The following is an 18,896-nucleotide window of genomic DNA, read 5'->3' as shown; positions in this document are numbered from 1 at the left end:
ATGCTCATGCAGCATCAGGAAGAGCAGATCTACTTACCTTTTCACCTCTGTCACCTTTGACAGAGATTACCATGCCCTGCAAATAATTAATCAATATAGATTAATTATTATCGACACAGGATGAAAAGCAGAATAGCTGGAAAGCATGCATTCTGAAACAAATGAATAATATATAGTCCAGAAGGCTTTAAAACTGTGATCACAGCAGTAGCTACATGATAAATTAACCAACTAGCTATTATCTCTCTCTATAATCTATTAATGAGCTATTAAAAGAAAAACTACATGTGTAAAGCACACTTTAAATTTTCATACAGTTTCTCCTTTTTCTCCTTTGATTCCAGGTGGTCCAATAGCGCCTCTAGGGCCAGTGTCACCCTGAAAAGGTTTATGTAATAAAAACATAGAGCAAACAATTTTGAAACATAAAGAAATTGGATGTTTTGTGACACACAAACTAGTGTGCAAGGAAAAGCTAGATGACCTTTTCACCCTTGGGACCTGCAACACCGGGTGCACCAATCGCTCCCTGTGGGAAATGAAAATATAGCCATCTGTCCAACGCATTCAAAATAAAAAGGATCCACAGTCATCCATGGAAATAGTAGGCAGGTGTTAAAGTCAGGTGGCTCTACCTTCTCTCCAGCAGGGCAGGAGCAGTTGACCTCTGGGCCTCTTTGTTGCTCCACACTAGTAGGTGTTGGAGTGGGAATCTCCAGAGGGGGTGCCTCTGTCACCACTTTCTTAGAGCACTGAAAAGATAATATATTAACAGCAATCATTAAACAAAACATGGTTACATACTGTAGCAGAGAGAATAAGGTAACAGGAGGATCTGATGACCCTGAAACACCTGTAGTTAGAGAAATTCAACACCAATCTCATGCTTGCTGGCTGATTAAGTGTGGCACAAGAACCTGAAGGTGACTAGATTAGCATTATGAGTAAAACCTGGCTCTAAAGTCCAAAACACACCTACCAATAACAAAGCTAACTAAATAACATCTATCCTATTTGTTTAATCCATTAATTTAAAGAGATTTAACAACAATGGTTGGTGCTGTGACTTTGTGGACTTATATCATCACTGTCTCAGCAAATGTCATCCTGTAGGCTTAAATTAAGACCAAATAAGCAATCAAAGAATTCATGTGTTCTTTTACCTAAGAAATCATAATTCTGTGATTGACACCTCTGATTAGCACTTTCATAGTAGCCTGGTATTAGCAGTTTGTAAATGTAGTCAGGTCCCAGCCAGATCCTATAATTAGCTTAGTGGCATGTTAGCCATAGTTGCTAGCAAAGCCAAAAACCCATGGTTCATCTTATCCTGTCTGTGTTTTCAAGCTAAAAACAAAAGGGAGTTTAAGGAGTAACCTGGAATTAGAAACATATATACTGATCTACATGTAACATTTACTTGAACTTTGTAATGTACATAATTATAATTCATTAATATTTTTGTGGAAAGAGAAATCTTTAATGAACCTCTGTGTTGGCGCCACATATGACAGGAGATTTGACAGTTTCTAAACATGGTATCTACAGGTATAAACAAGTGACATTTAAGACTTTTTAATACCACTTTAAATGAAATTTAAGACCAGACTTGAGATGGAAAACATAGGCTACCAAAAGTACACATCCATTCAAAATGAATGTGGGAGTTTAAGAGCATTGTGTTGTTGTGTTTAATATAAAAGCAAAACCCAAATATTATTGCGGTCCTGAATTATAATATTCCAACAATCTCAGAATATTAATCATTAATAACGTAGTAATATCCTAATACTGTTCAATGAAGAAGAAAAAAAAAACAATGAAAATATATTATTTGTTACAACAGTTTTTTAAAGTTTTTTCATTTATTTTCTTGTGTTTCACCATTGGGTTAATTCTCCAGCTCTACATTGTTGTTTTGTAAGACTTTTGCACTCTAGATTATATAGAGTAAAATAGAGCAAGTGCAGTGTGTATGGTCCATATTACACATCTCAAAGATGTAGCTGAAACATTTACAGTGTAGATGAGTTACTGTAACTAGCAGAGCAATAATAATTTTTCTTCTGCTGCTACACTAGACATTTTCGCCGTGATGTGACTAAAATCATTTAAGATGCAGTTTGATGTTTTAGTTTAATATTTTTGAATGCCTCTTATTAGTAAAAGTGTATTTAATACTCTTGAAGACTTCAAGGCTGATACCCTGGAAAAAGTGTGGACTAATTTTATAGCCTACAATACTCACTGGTCCATGGGGGATATCACAGCACGTTTCTAGCTCTGCATGTTTGGAATCACAGTAAATCACCATCCTCTGGAGGTCAAACTGAATGACAGACAGACAGACAATTGTTGAATAAATTACACTTGAACAAAATAACTTTTACATTTATGCATTAGAGTATTGAGACTCATGCAGGTTACAACTCACATCAATTGGCACACTGTCATAGAGTCTCTTCCCAATCACTGTCCTCCCCTGGATGTCAATGTCCTCCCTCTCTTCAATGGGCAGGGTCTGGATGTGTTTGCAGTCCAGGTACAAAGAGACAGACTTTGCCTCCACACTGAGGGCAATCTTGTGCCAGTTACGGTCAAACAGGTTGTCGACTTCAGGATTCTTAAACACAGCTCTGACAGCATCTTTTGTCACTCCAACAGCGTTGTACTCCACTGCCTTATTCTCACCATCGAGACGGATGGACACCTGACAGGTCAGAGGCAGATAAAGTTAATCACAGAAGCTGAGAAATACAGGCAGTGAACTTCAGGTCAAGCTGGACTATAGAGAACTACAGAGACTTTAAACCTTTGCTTTCTGTAGAGGTAAATTATGAGATTAAATATTCAGGTTAATTTAAGGCACAAAGATAAGAAATTTAGTTTCGTGTTGTTATTCTTTAATATTAACATATTTAACAGTTTTAGAATAGTATTACAACATAAGTTTCCATGTGAAAGTCAGTGAGCTGAGTCTATCCTAACTTGACCTATTATTGTAATTGTCCGCAACCAGGCACAAAACAGTCACATGTGTTACTATTTATATTTGGCTAACCCACCTGTGGGATTCCATATTTGTCAAAAATCTGCCAGAGATACCAATCTTCACGCCTTGAGGTTTTCCTGAATTTGAATGTCGTCACAAAGGCATATTCATCTGGCAACCCTTGTGGAAACACATCTCTGTGGAATAAAGCACAGTGTTATTGCCAACATAAACAGTGCTTTATTTTAATCTGGATACTGTGTGTGATAAAAAAAAAAAAACAAATTTAAACACAGTGTCTATGATTTACCAGTATTGTTAACAAAACATTTACACAATTAAATTTTAACATCCACTGTATTAAAAATCTGTCTGTTCTTTTTATGAATTCATTCCATAAATTCTGAGATAATTAAACTCAGACTGATATGATGGATTGGTAAAAGATTTGATTAGAGTGTATAATAATATTCTTTTTTTTTTTTAATACATCTTGCATAATTTCTTAAGAATATCCTGAGCAGTGGGCATAATTTTTTTTACTCCAGTCATGCCTTTAGATCAGAGTATCATAGATGTTTTGTGAAAAGTGTACACTGCACCGTACTGTTTACACTATCAATGCGTCACTTACTCTGTTTGCTGTACAATGGGCATGGTACCAAGCCGAACATAAGAACTCTGGCCTTCATCAACTCTGTTTCCCAAAATATCTCTTACGTTGAAGTACTCCATCAGATCGAACCCTGCAGCAACACAGTAAAATATCCTAGTTGGTCTCAAGACAGTATCACACACACATAAATAAGCACTTGAGTCATGAAGTTGACTTACGGCTTTGTCATATTTCTCAGGGTACACTGAGGTTTAATTGGGTCAATCCCACCACACCCTACAGCCACTCTGTTTGTGGCTTTTTGGAGAAAGATTTAAATCACAGCACTACCGAATAACTGGGGAGTCGTTTGTTGGCCAGTCGACATCTGGGAATGGGGAAAACTGGCTGCTATCAATGGTCAGGTCTTCGTGTGAGTCTGAGAGTGTGTGCGCATGTGTGTATGGTGTCCTGCAGCGTGTGATTTGAAGTGGTGTAACCACAGACCGTATTTAGGTGGTTTAGAAAGGGCACTCCCTTGTACAACAAACAAGTGCTGTAGCTATGGCGATGCCAGCAGGATGAGAGCTTGTATAGTACTAATGCAGTACTAATGCTGCCAGTTTATCCAGTATATCTCCCTGAAAACTGGTGGTTATGTTATGTGGATTGAGCTCTTCTGAAAGCAAAGAGTGCCATTCATGAGTGAACAGGACAAGGACAGCCTCAACAAAACTCCTCCAAAGCCTGTGAAATGCATCAAAATCTACACGATATAACGTTTCCAGTGGGACTATTAACACCAGTGCACTAATCTTTAAAACAGGCAGCAAAGCAGGAAGTATCAATGTAAGAGTCTGGAAAAATCTGACTGCAAAACATTAGAAGTAGCCTGGAGACAGGTGGTAAGATGCAAGAGGCATCAGGGTAGCCAGAACAACTCAACCATTGAGGGCTCAACCATTCACATGGATATGTGTGTCAGTGAAGGCCACCAAGTGACTTAACTCCTGATAACAAATTACTGTGTGCCCCTTACACTCACCACAGGGTGGCGAGTTTCTCTGTGTTAGGTTGCTCATAGCTGACACCTTCTGCGGGACATTTGTCTTCCACTAACTTTATTTTGAATACAATTTACTCTGTTTCAATTTACTCAATTTATTCAGTTTCAATTTACTCAATTTATTCAGTTTCCTATGCTGCTCAGTAGATGGGGCCATCTGTTCTCTGGTATATAACACCTGAATATTTATTTTTTGAAGAAAGTGTAAAATAAAAAAAAGTTTAAATAAGCACGGATGTGGCGTACTTTGGAGTCAGAACAATAGTCTAGCATAAACAGTGACCAGTGGTAGCAAGTACTGCTATATAAAAGTGATGTTTTGCCAGTTATCAGTCTTGTTGAAGGGTTGCTCGAGGAAGTCATGCAGCTGCTGGTTTTGCTGGCCGTGATTCTCTCTGTCATCATGCTTACATCGTGCACATATGCTCACCACGCCGTTTCTGAGGGGACCATCTAAACACAGAGCTGTAATTTGGACTGGCAGTGGATAGCGTATAATCAACCCAAAAAGTTATTTTGGACAGCCAAATACGACCAATGGGGTGATCTGCGGGAAAAACCAGATGAGTTCACTGACTGGGAAAGGCAAACGCACACACACAGCATTCTTTTGATCAGAGCAGATGGCAACATTTGCTCTGTAGATAGTGAGCACAGAGCCATAACGACTCTCTGCAGCCTCTTGTGTTTGCTCAGTACCCTGAGGGGTCAGACTAGACAGCCCAGGGTAAATGCAAGTCTGACTCAGACCACACTTCTCTTGGCTGTCAAATCATAATCGGTGGCAAATAGTCCTGACATTTCTCATAGGGAATTGTACCAGTGCAGAGAGCATTTGTAATTGTAAGTGGGAGCCTAGGGATCTGCTGGTGTAGTAACTATAGATATTGTTGGTCTTGTCCTTATGTAGAGAAAATCTCTACAAGCTCAGCCACAACCTTTTACAAATTTGAAAAGATAAGTCTTAAAGTTGCATCACACTGACAGACCTATTACAGTTGTCTCTGCTAAACTATAGATCAATAATTGTTATTTCAACAAAAACAAAGGTCTTCTTTTCTACTCCTGGTGGTCCTTGGACCATACTGTGGGAAATGTAATGATACAGAACTAAACTTTTAAATCTTACGCCATGACAGTAACTAAGGATTTAAAATTCTTATAATGACTGGTAGGTCATAGTAAGCACCATTTCATTTTCAGTGCTGAATGTAAAAGAAACATAAATCAGTGCAGTGTACATTGTATTTATATTACACAATAGTTTTTTGTTAAATAAAACATTTTCTCATTTAATTTTGGAGATTTGGATTTTGGAACTGACTCTGAAAGATTAACAAAACACATGCCAGAGAATTTCTTTCAATTAAAGTGCTTAAGAAAATGTCAGTGCATCTGTTATTTATCTGAAGTTCAAATTTAGTGGTGCAGAGGAAAAGCAAAACCACAAAATTATCACTTGCCCAGTGGCAAATCATGTGTCTCGACAGTGGGAAGTGATGCTGTCCTCGCTGATCAGAAGCACACACTCCTCTACTCTATACTATCAAATCACTGCTGACTGGATTTTTTTAACCTTGACTAGAAACGCATTTCTAACTTGTAGAAACAAGTGTAGAGACTGTATGAACTTGTCAAAGATTTCTAACAGTGGGAGCAACACTCACATATACATATATATATATATATATATATACATACATACATATTTCAGTATATATATTTGAGTTTGGTTCATTATAATTTTGATATACTTGTATTTTCTTTAGTATCTCCATTATATGCTCCTTAATAAAAATGGACCTTTTATTTAACTACATTAAGAGCTAAAGTTGCTGAATTAGTATATGGAAAAAAATATGATCAGCTTGAAAAATGTATTGTTATTGTTTTTATTGTTTATTGTTTATTGTTTTTATTGTTATTGTTTTTATGCTTATCTTTCAGACTGAGCTATTGCTAGTTTCACTAAAAATATGTGTAAAATATGTGTTTGCTTGTAAGGGAAACTTTTCACATCTTTATTTAAAGCTAAGCTTCATACTGTATCTAACAATTCTTTGGAAGTAGAAAAATGTGGTTCAAAACTTTGGTTAGTTTTTTGTCCTTTTACTTTTGGTCTCAGTAGAAGCTTTACAGCAAATGATCTTTACAGACAGACTGAGTCCACAGACTTTTTCTGTGAGAACTTTGCTTGTTATCGCTCCTCCAGATTTCCTCCAGGTGCATTGGTTTCCTGTCCTTGGTTTATCCTGTCGCTTAAATTAATTCTTGGTTGAAACACATGAAATAAAGATGGTTAAAGAATTTCATTGTTCTGGGTTTCAGTGGGTTTTAGTGTCCAGTGAAGGCTTCAATGCAGTTTCGGGAGCTATTTTAGCCCAACAAGAATGCATTTATTAAGTAACTCAGGTTATTTCAGTAATGGGAAAAATAACTAGATACTGTCACCCAAAAGTTCATCAGGCAAAATGTCAGTAATTTGCCCTAGTAAAAGCCATATTATATGAATAGTATAATAGTATTCATAGTTGATACTGAAGATCAAATGTCATTGTGCCAGGCAATGCTTTCAACAAGGTCATCGTTCTTTCCATAAAGTTCGACATTGTAGGGTCCAAACAGTCATGCCTGTGCATCTGTTTTTTCTCTCAGGGTGATGGATGTGTGTGGGAGACATAGGCAGGAACTCAGAGCCCCCAAAAGACAATCCTATAACAACATCCAACCTTTCTGGAGAAACATTATTCACATTATTCAAGACTTCTGAGAAACCTTTAACACGGCATCTTGGAATACATATAATAAAAACACCAGACAGATTTAGGACTAGTAATGTGCTTCACTTGGTTAAAGACTAGTTTAATCATTAAATGTGAAAACTCAGATCACTTGATTGATCACAGTTAGATGGCAGACTTGACATGAGTCTCATGTCTGAATAGCAAATACGCTATATCCTGAGGTAACCTGTAATAAACCTGTAAAGCCATAACATTTTGTTTTTAAACTTTAAGTTTTGCTTGAATGAAGCTAGCAAAACTTTAAAGATGTAAAGGAGCATGAAATTTGCTATCCATCTTTAAATATATACATGCTGAACTGCTCAAAAATGAAGAGCTGGCTTTGTGGTTAACAAGTATGCCTATTGCCAGTACTCCATGTTGTCCTGTTGGGAAAGTAGCAATTTTCACATACCTGGAACCTCTTCAAGACCATAACTGGTGCTGTTGTGCTTAAAGCGATCAGGTTGAACCTTCATGTTTGGACACAGAACATCTGAGGAAAAAGGACAATAGTTCACTTAGTGACTTTGTAAACCAGCATGTGATGATCTTATGGGAGAACAGTGTGTGTTTTATTATAGAAAGCAGACAATCTGAAACTTTAGGAGGGCCAACAAATGATGTAGGTTTTAAATTGATTAAGGAACTGGTGATCTTATTAAAATGCAGTCTCTGGGTTGACATGTGATCTGAAGCACACCCGGCCAGACAGGCTACTCTCCATCTCTCCTGTCTGAGAACAGATGTATGTGGGTGAATGAGGGGTGGGATGTCTGTGGTACAGGCCCAAGAAGCAGTAACAGTTTCCACACACACACTTCTGTCATGGTGATGACACTGAGAAAGGGAACAGCATCAGTTTTTGTTGGCAGAGCAAAACTTTCTATTCGTGTTAGCTCCACTGACAGAGATGCTGCTATGAATCCTATTAATTTTAACAAGTGTAAACATTAGTTTAAGCATTAGCTGAGTGACATTCACAGAAATCACAAAAAAAAAAAAAAAAAAAAAAAAATTGGAAATTTACAAATTTACATAAATGTACCACTCACATACACTAGCAGTCAAAAGTTTGGACAAACTTTACTGTTGAATTGAATGAGAAACTTTTGACTGGTAGTGTATTTCTTCCTCCACAGACCTCATTATCAGCTATGTGCTGGAGAAATATGTTCTGTGGATACTGCTGTTTGTGGAAAGACACATTTCTTTTGAATCTTTTATGAGGAGTTAACATTTCATCCAGTGTCATTATAATGTCTATTTTTTAATTGTCTAATATTTTTGATATAAACATTAGAATGCTAACATTGCTAGTGTGAGAAGGTTAGCATGCTGCTATCTAGCTTAAAGCAGCACCGGGTTGAATGTGGGTGTAGAGTCATTAGCTTAGTAAATCAGTATGACATGTTTAAATAACTTTGTTAAATATCAGCCTGTTGGGATTGGAACTCTAAGTATGTTGGCATCATGATCACATCCCTTCCTATTCACTACTGTTTTCGGTCAGTGTATCTGCAGAAATGAAATCCCTGTTTTATCAGCTCAAATCTAGACTGATAAATGGTTGAAAATCTGCATGTTCTGCTTCCATGTATTCCTTGTCAGTGTATCTTACACTGACAAGGTGAATATGAATAAATCATCCATCCCACATGGCAAGATTCATTTCCATACTGGATCAGGCAACAACAGCAAATCAGGATCCTGTCATCAGTTTGTCATCAATCTGTACTCATTAAACCTAATATTAGCCCAACAATTTGTCTGTGTCCTGCCTGTCAGTACTAAATATTATCAGTGGCCGAAAATATCACAGAGACACTCCAACTTCCCTAATAGATCAAGTATCTGCCAAACAGCTACTATCAAACCCTGTAATTTTCTTAAATCACAGCTATAAAAATCATTACGTCAGAGAGGCTTTTAACCTTTACGGTGTTCATTATGAAGACAGCTCAGTTGACATGGCTTGTTTTTCTGTTCCATGCAAAGCCCAGAGCATGCCTAATGGGAAAATCCAAGCAGCTAATTTAACTGTCAGCATTTGCATACTTTTTAGTAATTCCACAAGTGGTGTTATCTTGCTTTCATATGGTTTATTTCTAATTTTGGCTGTATACTTTGTTTTTGTTTGTGTCTGTCTTCAGATTGTTTAGCAGTGAAACCAAAGGAGCCTTTTTTAAAGCACTTCAATAAAAAGAATTTTTAAAAGTCTTTTTTAAGTGATAATGGAAGATCTCAGAATGCATGCTTAGTTTATATTTTTTGTAGAATTAAATAGTGTAGAAAAACTGCTGTTCTGTGAATGAATGGAAGTGCGTCACTCTTTTTTTTTTAGAGATGATGTTGCACAGCTCTGAGACTTAGCATGCTAGATATGTGAACTACTCCCTGCAGTTGTGGCACTTAAGCTATAATTTAGGGGAATCTGGCTGGGAGTTTAAATGGAAGCAATGGCAGTAAACCTGCTTTTGGAAATAAATGTCTCAGACAGGTTCACAGTATCAGCAGAGGCTTGAGCATTATAGACTAACAATCTACCTTTTTGCAGAGATTGATAAGTTTTCAATTTCACTATAGTACATTTAAAAACAACAGATCATCCTAAACAAATCATAAATTAAGAAAAATTAATATAACTAAAACAATCACGGCACAATAAAAAAGATAAATGGAGCGTAAGTATAAAGTATAAAAGTATAAGCTACCATCACCTTGATTAAATGCTTTCTCATGATAAAATGTTTTAAGTTGAGATTTAAAGATAAGTGATGTAGCTGATCTAATATGCAGAGGGATCTTATTATATAAGTTTTATTATAGTAGTTATTACCCTGTTACTTTTTGTCATTATGGCTATTGAATTTTTTAAAACACACTCTAGGTGTTAGAAAAGGCTTTAATATTACAGCTTCTTTGTCACTGGGGTCATGTGAGGTCAAGTGTATATTGTTATTGTTATAAGCTGGTATTCTTCAGTGAGGCCACACGTACATCAGTGCAGCACAGAATAAATAGTGTCCCTTATAAATTAAAAGGTGAAACCACTTAAAATGGACAATGGAGTAGCTGCACTAGACCCACTTGAAACATTAGAGCTATAATTTTCTGGGTAAAAATAACTCGCATGGCTCAGTGAGCCAGTTTTGCTGACCACTGATATACTTAGAGACTCGCTCAGTTATTTCAGAGATTACAGAAAGAAAACACTGGAACTTTCTTACAGTGTAAATTTAGCCTTTGGTTAGCTCTACAGATATGCTATACAATATGGTTCATAATATATAAACAGCATTACTGCTCACCAGATCTGTGGAGTCAAAGAGCAATGTCAAAGGTCAGGGGGTTTAAAATGCCTTTGCACCAACAGTGCTCTACTAGATGTGGCCTTGAAAAAGTCTTTCTGAATCAACACTTTCTTGGGAGGCACCTCTACTTTTGCCATGTCAATGTAGAGTTGGATTAAAATGAAAGTTGACAGTTTGTCATTGCTCATCTGTGCTCCTTACCATGTAATCATGTTATTTCTGTTTTTGTATTTACTGTTTGTGGCTAAGACTCATGGCATCCTTTTCTTTGCCTGTCTGGCTAAATTTAGGCAGGAATTTCAAGTGTTGGAGTGCAAAGCATCTATCTTCTTCATAAAAACATTCACATGCTCTCTACTCCCTAACAGCTGCTGCACAATATAAAGATTATTTTATTTTTTAGCTTATTTATGTTAATTCATTCAGGTATGTAAACTACTTTTTAAATCTGTGTGTCTGTGCTGAAAGGTTTTCTTGGCACACTAGCGGAAAAAAAGGAGAGATTATTATGAGGTTATCATAAGATAGGCTTTCCAGTGCTAATCACCTCTGCACCAAAGCAGTAGTAAAAAAGACATCTAAACCACAGAAATGTTTTGGTTAGAAAACTATCATTTATAAGCCAATTTTTATAGCAGCAATGATAGCACAGCGTGTGTGTAAGGCAGCTGTTTGTGGATGGGGTGGGGTACTGTGGTTAGGGTCTTTTTATTGAATAGTGGTTAAAGGTTAAAATAAGAGTCTAATTTGATTAAATGTGTCTTCAGGAGGAGCCAGGCAAACAGAAGCCATGTGGTCTGCAGTGTGAGTGATGTGATGGCACTGAGCCTGATGGCTGACTTACTCTCACACAGCCTCCTCCTCAGCCTGCCCCTGATCTTGTCAATGGCATTGAAGTCTGTCACATGGAAGACATGGGCATTCTTTGGGTCAGCTGCAATCTCCTCCAGTTCCTCTTTCAGTGCCTCCCCGATGCCCACAGCGAACATCCTGATGCCAGCTTTGGCAGCTGCCTTGGAGGGCTCTAGAACATAATCCTGACTTCGGCCATCTGTAAGAAGGATGGCTACCCTCTGAATGCCTCTGGCTATGGGCCTCGCTCCGTTCCGCTCTGTGAAGATGTTGTTGGTGGTGTAGCTAATAGCATCCCCTGTCATTGTATTTCCTCCCAGGTAGCGTATGTTAGCAGAAGCTCTCTTGACATCTTCCAGGGTCCTGTGTCGTGCCAGGTTGAATTCAGTGGTGGGTCTGTCACTGTAGCGAACCACAGCTACTCTTGTTTTGTCTGGTGCCACATCAAAAGACTCTACAAGGTTGGCGACCCATTGCCTGATCTTCTCAAAGTTCTCTTTTCCGACACTGGATGAGGTATCGAGGATAAATGCCAAATCATAATGGACATTTTTACACCCTGTAGTACGCAAATACAGTAGGATTTAGTCACATCATTCAATATAAGCTCTACCACTGATTTAAAAAATGTAATATTCTCACCTGCCCTCTGTGCCTCCACTCTCTCACTTGAAAGCGTCAAGGCCAGGATGACCAAGACCAGGCTGAGCCTAAATCCCAGTCGTAATTCCATTTCAGCTTTTGCTTGGGTCTATTGTATTTATCTTATTACCACCATCAAGCTGTTCAGTCTGTGGAAAGGTCAGTGGAAACATCAATAAATCATGGTAATGTAACATACATAACATCCAGTTAGCCTAGTTTGTAAATATATAACTGAAGTAAAAGACATTTCAGAATCTAAATCCTGCCTCTCCAACAGAGAAAGATGAAGTATTTGATATAGAGGTGATTGCTGTAAAAAGCAGGCTGCTGCCAGACGTCTTTCAAAAAGCCACTGGCTGATTTAAAATTGTATTAGCACTTTGTATGTATGAAAAAAGTTGGGCTCCAGCATGCAAAATATTCTCAATCTCACTGCCCATTGTGTGGTATTTTTACTGTCTCTTCTCTGAATTTTATTCTGGTCTAGTCACTGGCAGGAAATCTCCATTCTCAGGTTGAGATAATTAAACCCTAAGCTTTAAATATGCATCTCTGTACAGCAGCAAGTGACAACTCAACCTAGAGAAAGCTGGACTCACCAAAGACTGTTGGAACTCACTGCCAAACAATTTTTTTACTAGCTCCACCCAGAAGATAGTAAAAGAACAATGTGAGGAGTGTGCAGTTTGCTGATGTTGCATTCCATGATTTCTCCTTAGTGCTTTGTCTTAGTTTGGATCTATGTATGTCTAGTTGTCCTTTGGCACTGCTAGGGTGAAATTTGTGCTGCTCTGATGCACCAGTATGTCCCAAAGAACTTAACAGTCCGTCTGTGTTGGTTTCATTTATGAGGCTGTTTGTGCCTGGGTGGCACTGATGGAAACCTGTTGTATAAACACAAAACTATTCTTGCACTTATTGTACACTAGTGGTTGTGATGCCTGCCATTAGGACTGATGTGTGACTGACCATAGCCATAACATGGGCTCATCCGAACTGGAAGAGTGTCTCATTGCGGGGGGTCACCGGGGGAGGTCGAGGAAAAGTTGGAAAGAAATAATTTGAATCCTTTTATTTCCAGAGAAGTTCTTTACCATCCTTCACAACTTTCCCATTCAAGGATATTTCCATTCAATTATGCTGTTAATGTATTAGTTTTCCACAGAGGGGTGGTATCCAAACCTCCAGGTTGTAGTCCAAAAATATGCCCAATGGCAACAGTTTGACAATACGGGAAACAGGTTTATTTGCTGTCTTGTAGAGAGTAAGGTTTCTCAGTCTGTTGATTAAGTATGGACTGAAGAGGTACTTAGCGTAGCCTAGTAAAAAGCCTAAGAACTGGAAAGCAGGGCAAACAGCTGGTTTGGCTCTGTCCATAAGTAAAAAAAAGTCTCCCATGCATTTGGTCAGCACCGGTCAAGTGGCACAGGTGCTTAGACCTGTAGTGTAAAAGGCTAGTGTCTGTGCCTGCTTCAAATCTTTTTGGTTTAGCATCATATTAAACAAACAGATATGAAGGTGGTATCAACCTTTACATCTAACTTCTGGTAAGTTGTGATTAAATAAATTAGAGCTAATTCTGTAATGTTATTAATACTCTGTCATGATTATTGTTTCATTGATAATTACAGTATTACAGTAGTGGGCAAAAGAGATTGTTTGCCAATTTTGTGGTATATTTTACACTTCTTATGACTACAATGGACTGTGATGGACTGGTGACCTGTCCAGGGTGGACCCCTGCCTTTCACCCAAAGAGAGCTGGGATAGGGTCCAGCAGATCCCCGTGACCCTGGCTTTCAGGAAAAAGCAGGTATAGAAAGTATATGTTTGTAAGATTTAGAAGTTATTTGAACAGGAAGTAATAACAGGAAATGTAGTGGAGGGACAGCAGCCCATTGACTCTGACTTCGCTCTATAGAAATAGAGCGTGCATTATTTACTGTGAGGAAAGCAAAGTGCTTTTGGCCTCCAGATAGCAGCTTTGTTATCTGATTCTCCGCTGAGCTATTTCTGCTACTTGGTTTCACTGGTGCTATTAATGATCAGAATAGGTTGAATCTAACTAGTTGAATCATTATAATTGCCCCAATTAGTGTGCATTTAAATTTTGCAAAATTTAACCTAACAAGACTTCAGTTAAAGAAAAAAATAAATCCCCCACCCTATGAAAGCAACTGAACAAACTATGGATTCATACTCCTAATCCTCTTTACCCAACTTTGCACAAGTCTACCACATTCTGATTTGTTTCCTTTTCATCTCTGATTACTTTTAAACACACTGCATTGCTCTCCCAGAGCCAGTCTGAATTGATCTGCAGTTCTACAAACAGGTACAGCAACCATGGTATAGTCAGAAACAAGCCAGTTTGCCTCTGTCAACATCTGAACTTGAAGTTTGATTCCTTACAAACTGTGGTGTATCACGAGGCCTGTTTCCACTTACGCTCTGAATGGCAGACCTGGGACTGCAACATAGATGTCTCTAACAGAAGCACCAGATAAATCATTCCCAAAATGTAAAAAACAGAAAGTTTGTTTCCCATGTGCAATCCAAGAGGAGGAGGAAAAAACAGACAGGCTGTTCTCTGAACATCGGAAAAGCATGTGAATACAAAAAAAGCACATCTTGCCAACAACCCAAAACTGCTAAAGAATTAGGAGTGAGTAAATAAGTTTTTACACAAAGATAGCAGTTACATATGGATGATTTTATGGTGGAGATTTTTTTTTCATCTTACCTGGCTTGTCACTCAATCAGCGTTACTGGAGGTGTCTCTCTCTGTCTCCACCACTCACACCCTGGATCAGCAATGAGCTAACATCATTATTAGGTTTCAGTAATCCAAAATATTCCCCCTGCAGGTGCCAGAAGTTAAAATAAGAATATTATATATAATCCAAGGTGACAATCCAGTGTACAGTGTTAAAAAGTGAATTGAGGTAAGTTTCAACAACCTTGTGGATGGGTGGACAGAGTAGGAGGGAACTGCATGAGGGGAAAGTGTAGGGTTTCACTTGGGGATGGTGTGGCTTCTAGTCTTCTGGACTGGGCTGTGCTCACACATATAAAAAAAGGCTGAGAGGCACAACCAATTATAGACCCAACTTTCTGGATATTTTTGTACTTTTTTCTCTCTCCTTTATGGCTGCACCCAACTGAAGTGTTCCCCTCAAAGAAAAGGCACGGCTTCTTAGCAACTGTCTCAACTGTCCAGCCTTTGCCACTGTCATAGCCACAGCGGAGCCGCCCTGGGGCTAGTGGTGGGCCAGGCTGCGTTGGCTTCAACCCGCCACACACTTATGAAGAAGGGCTGTATTTAAGTTGTGGAAATGATTACAGAACATTTGTGCTTGCAACTTTGTGTTAAATATCCATCCTTGCATTGACTTACAGTAAAGCCCTGTGATCTGTGTTACTTATATCAAGCTGTTTTAACAGGTATATGGTCATGTCAGCCTGCACATCTTTCATTTTTTTCAATATCATATTGTTATAGAGAATATTAGATTGCACTTTGTTTTCTACTGAGATTTTTTTGCTGTTTCTTTTTTGTAATATGAAAGTTTCCTCAGAGATTATGAAAGTTTTATTATATCGAACACTATAGCATCTATTTTATACAACTGGTTATTTATTAATAAGAAGTAAACACACACACTAAACACGGACTAAGTTTCCATATTTCACTCACTGATTTTTTTTATTCCTATAGAATCCTTAGTGACATAAAACCCAATACTGTTTGCAGTGCTGTGAATCTACATATGTTTGGATGACTGTATTTCCCATTTCATATTGTCTCTCCTCTTAAGGCTTCTGCAACACAAATTTCATGTTGGCAGCTTTCGTTGAACTTTAGCTGCAAAAGAAAACAGATCTAAATCTGCTGTTGAGCTGTCAAAGCACCAAAACACTGAAAAAACACAGTGTCAACATTTGAATGTCATGAACAACAAACACGTTAGCCATTGCAACTAGGCCTATTTACAGTGTCTTTGTAGCCAAGGAAAATGAGCGCAGGCCAGGCTATCAATAGGCTTAGTGTGAAGTGGACCGGAAGTGGGCTGATGATTGCTGTGGGCAGATGGACGTTATGAGTGATGGTGTCAGTCTGAGGAACCGCCTGTCGCCTGACCAGCATGTAGGGTGAGCGAGAGGCTTTGAGCATCATGTAGTGTTGAAGAAAGCCATCTGTCATCCAACTGACAGCCAGATTTCAACCTCCCACATCAGAAGGATGCTCATCTTCTTCCATAATATGCTCAAAATATAAATGTGTGAATTGGTGGTGAAGCAGAACAGACCAGATAAGGCAGACCCTCAGATCAGCTTGTTAGACAGAATTATAATCATGCAACATTAATAACCTATTTTTTACACATTGGTATCATTATTCATCCATCCATCCATTATCTATACCCACTTATTCCTTAACCAGGGTCACAGTGATCTGCTGGAGCCTGTCCCAGCTCTCTCTGGGTGGAAGGCAGGAGTACACCCTGTACAGGTGGTTTAAATATCGAAAAAAAGAAAATAAATTGCTTCATTACCTCAGTGCAGGCCACTCTGCATTGTCTTTGTATGCCACCAGATGTGTGCTACTCAACATGGTGGATAGTCTGTTAGGCTGCATTGCAAGAGATTTTATGAATGAGAGGTACGTATAGTGGCAGGCCGCCATTAAACCTGTCCTATGTGATGTCACTTGAGTCCCCGTCAGTTGGTGAAATCCACAATTGTAAAAATGAGGAGTACAGTGAGTGAGTGGGCGCTCCTCATTTATTAAATGCTACCAGCATAAAGCACCCAAAATCACCAACTGAACCATTGGATGTCAATCTGTGGGTAATGCATGTACTGGGTTTGCACAAGGAAGACTGCAAGGAATAAAAAAGAAGATATCTTCTGTGGCATTAATATTGACTATTTTGAAAATGTAATCTGCCGTGATAACTAATGTGAATATAAGTAGTTGCTGAATGAAACATGCAACAAAATTTATGCAAGCCATCTTTCAGTTCTGCAAGTTAACGCCTCTAATCCTGAACTGTTCTTGTATCTAAGAAAATAAACAGTTATGGAGTAGGATTGTAATGATTGTAATGATAAATTGTGGAAAACAAACTGTGCAAAAAAAATGCAACAGAGGCTGCATCTTGTTGACTTTGGTTCTGCAGCACCTCACAGGTGCACATGGCCTGTGTTTTGGTCTGATGCCCCTGAGTCAATGACTGAGAGGAACTTATTTTTAACATGCCCATCCTCTTCAGTGATGTTCAATAACAGAACACACAGAAGAAACACAGAAGAAAAAAAAATTTTAACAAGATAAAACGTGACTAACAGAAATATCATGATTAAAGGTATAATCGGCGTTTCCAGCAATAGATTGCTGATATTTTGAACAGCATCAAATCAAATCCACAAGGCATTTCAGAAGAAGCTATCAACTAGAGGTCTTCTTGTTGATCCCAGTGGCTTCTTCAGCCTGAGGAAGGTTAGTTAAAGATCTCAAATTTATCCTCCAGGTTAGTTTTACGTCACACATAGCTTTAGTAGGTTTGTTAGGTGGACTGGGGAAGGGGGCAATGATGAAAGGGCCTCTATATGGAGGCACTGCTGATTCTCGTCCTGAAGAGATGCTCCTCCTAGTGCTGTAATAATTGAGACCAGTCTTAGTCTAGTTGACAGACTAGACAGTTCTCAAACCACTTTATGAAGGTCTCGGTGTCATCTCAGAATCATGCTCAGTTTTACTCAATCCTTGACTCAGTCTGGGAAACGGCAGACCCAGAATTTTATTTCGAGACAGTCGAGACCACAACTGTAGAGAGATTATCGTCTTCTCTGTGATTGATGTAAACCATCCTACTTCAAATGCAACCAGTAGCTAGACTCCTTTGATACAACGGCTGTCACCCCTCCCTGCCCACTTTAACCCAAGAAAGTGACTGCAGCTGATGAAGCTGAGAGAAGATGTGAGCCAAATCTTAACTAATAAAATCTAGCCACTCAAACCACAGAGTTCATCTGCAAAACACTGTCTAAAAGAAATCACACAGCAGCATGTAAATTCTGCAGTGCAACTTACTAAAACATTTGCCCTTTGGCATTTGGAAAGAAAGTATAAACAAAGGTACCGTTCAGCTGAATCGAACTAGCACACCAAGCTGCTTGATGTTAGCAGTAACATCATGTTTCTGAAGGTACCAATATTAAAGTTATGTTACATTAGAGTTAGCTATTGTCAACTACAACATAAATGTTACGCGATGCTGTGCCCTCAATTGAGTGAGAGATGATACATTTCACATAATAAAAAGGCTGCAATTTTTTAGGGTGGTAACTTAGAGTTCAATTAAACAGTTACAGATATATACATATATATGATTAATAATTTTACCTACTCAATCATGCTTGTGTCACCAGCTATAAGTGCCGTGAGCTCATCTCTCTGTGATTTGCCTAGACAGTTAGTATTGCCCCTTATTATTAAATACTTAAAATACTCATCTATCCCATTTTATGCTGAAGTTTAAATACCATAAAGATGATTATTTTTCATATCTTATCATTTTACATGTTTACATCTTTTAAAAATACATGTTCATGTGACAGATGTTCATAATGTGTATGACCATTT

The 18,896-nt window shown here is 38.3% G+C and overlaps 1 protein-coding gene across 4 annotated transcripts in view; it reads right to left on the bottom strand.

Annotated features, from left to right (window-relative positions):
- col22a1 (collagen, type XXII, alpha 1) overlaps nucleotides 1–15,234 on the bottom strand; it is a 59,507-nt gene extending 44,273 nt beyond the window's left edge. The window contains exons 1-13 of one of the 4 annotated variants that reach the window (XM_026300826.1): nucleotides 15,208–15,234; nucleotides 14,991–15,108; nucleotides 12,245–12,393; nucleotides 11,595–12,161; nucleotides 7,852–7,932; nucleotides 3,627–3,738; nucleotides 3,066–3,189; nucleotides 2,435–2,710; nucleotides 2,249–2,329; nucleotides 636–752; nucleotides 485–529; nucleotides 316–378; nucleotides 38–76 (exon numbers count right to left, since the gene is read on the bottom strand). In XM_026300826.1, coding sequence (XP_026156611.1) covers nucleotides 38–76; nucleotides 316–378; nucleotides 485–529; nucleotides 636–752; nucleotides 2,249–2,329; nucleotides 2,435–2,710; nucleotides 3,066–3,189; nucleotides 3,627–3,738; nucleotides 7,852–7,932; nucleotides 11,595–12,161; nucleotides 12,245–12,335 — 1,596 coding nt within the window. In that variant the 5' untranslated portion in view covers nucleotides 12,336–12,393; nucleotides 14,991–15,108; nucleotides 15,208–15,234. Of the gene's footprint in view, nucleotides 1–37; nucleotides 77–315; nucleotides 379–484; nucleotides 530–635; nucleotides 753–2,248; nucleotides 2,330–2,434; nucleotides 2,711–3,065; nucleotides 3,190–3,626; nucleotides 3,739–7,851; nucleotides 7,933–11,594; nucleotides 12,162–12,244; nucleotides 12,394–14,990; nucleotides 15,176–15,207 lie in introns of those variants that run through there. The other 3 variants (XM_026300825.1, XM_026300827.1, XM_026300829.1) reach the window with 3 other exon arrangements.
- Between the last annotated feature and the right edge of the window lie 3,662 nt (nucleotides 15,235–18,896).

Source organism: Mastacembelus armatus, chromosome 11, assembly GCF_900324485.2.
Source record: "Mastacembelus armatus chromosome 11, fMasArm1.2, whole genome shotgun sequence".
Taxonomy (NCBI): domain Eukaryota; kingdom Metazoa; phylum Chordata; class Actinopteri; order Synbranchiformes; family Mastacembelidae; genus Mastacembelus; species Mastacembelus armatus.
Note: the sequence above shows the minus strand (reverse complement) of the source record. Positions and strands in the feature narration are given on the sequence as shown.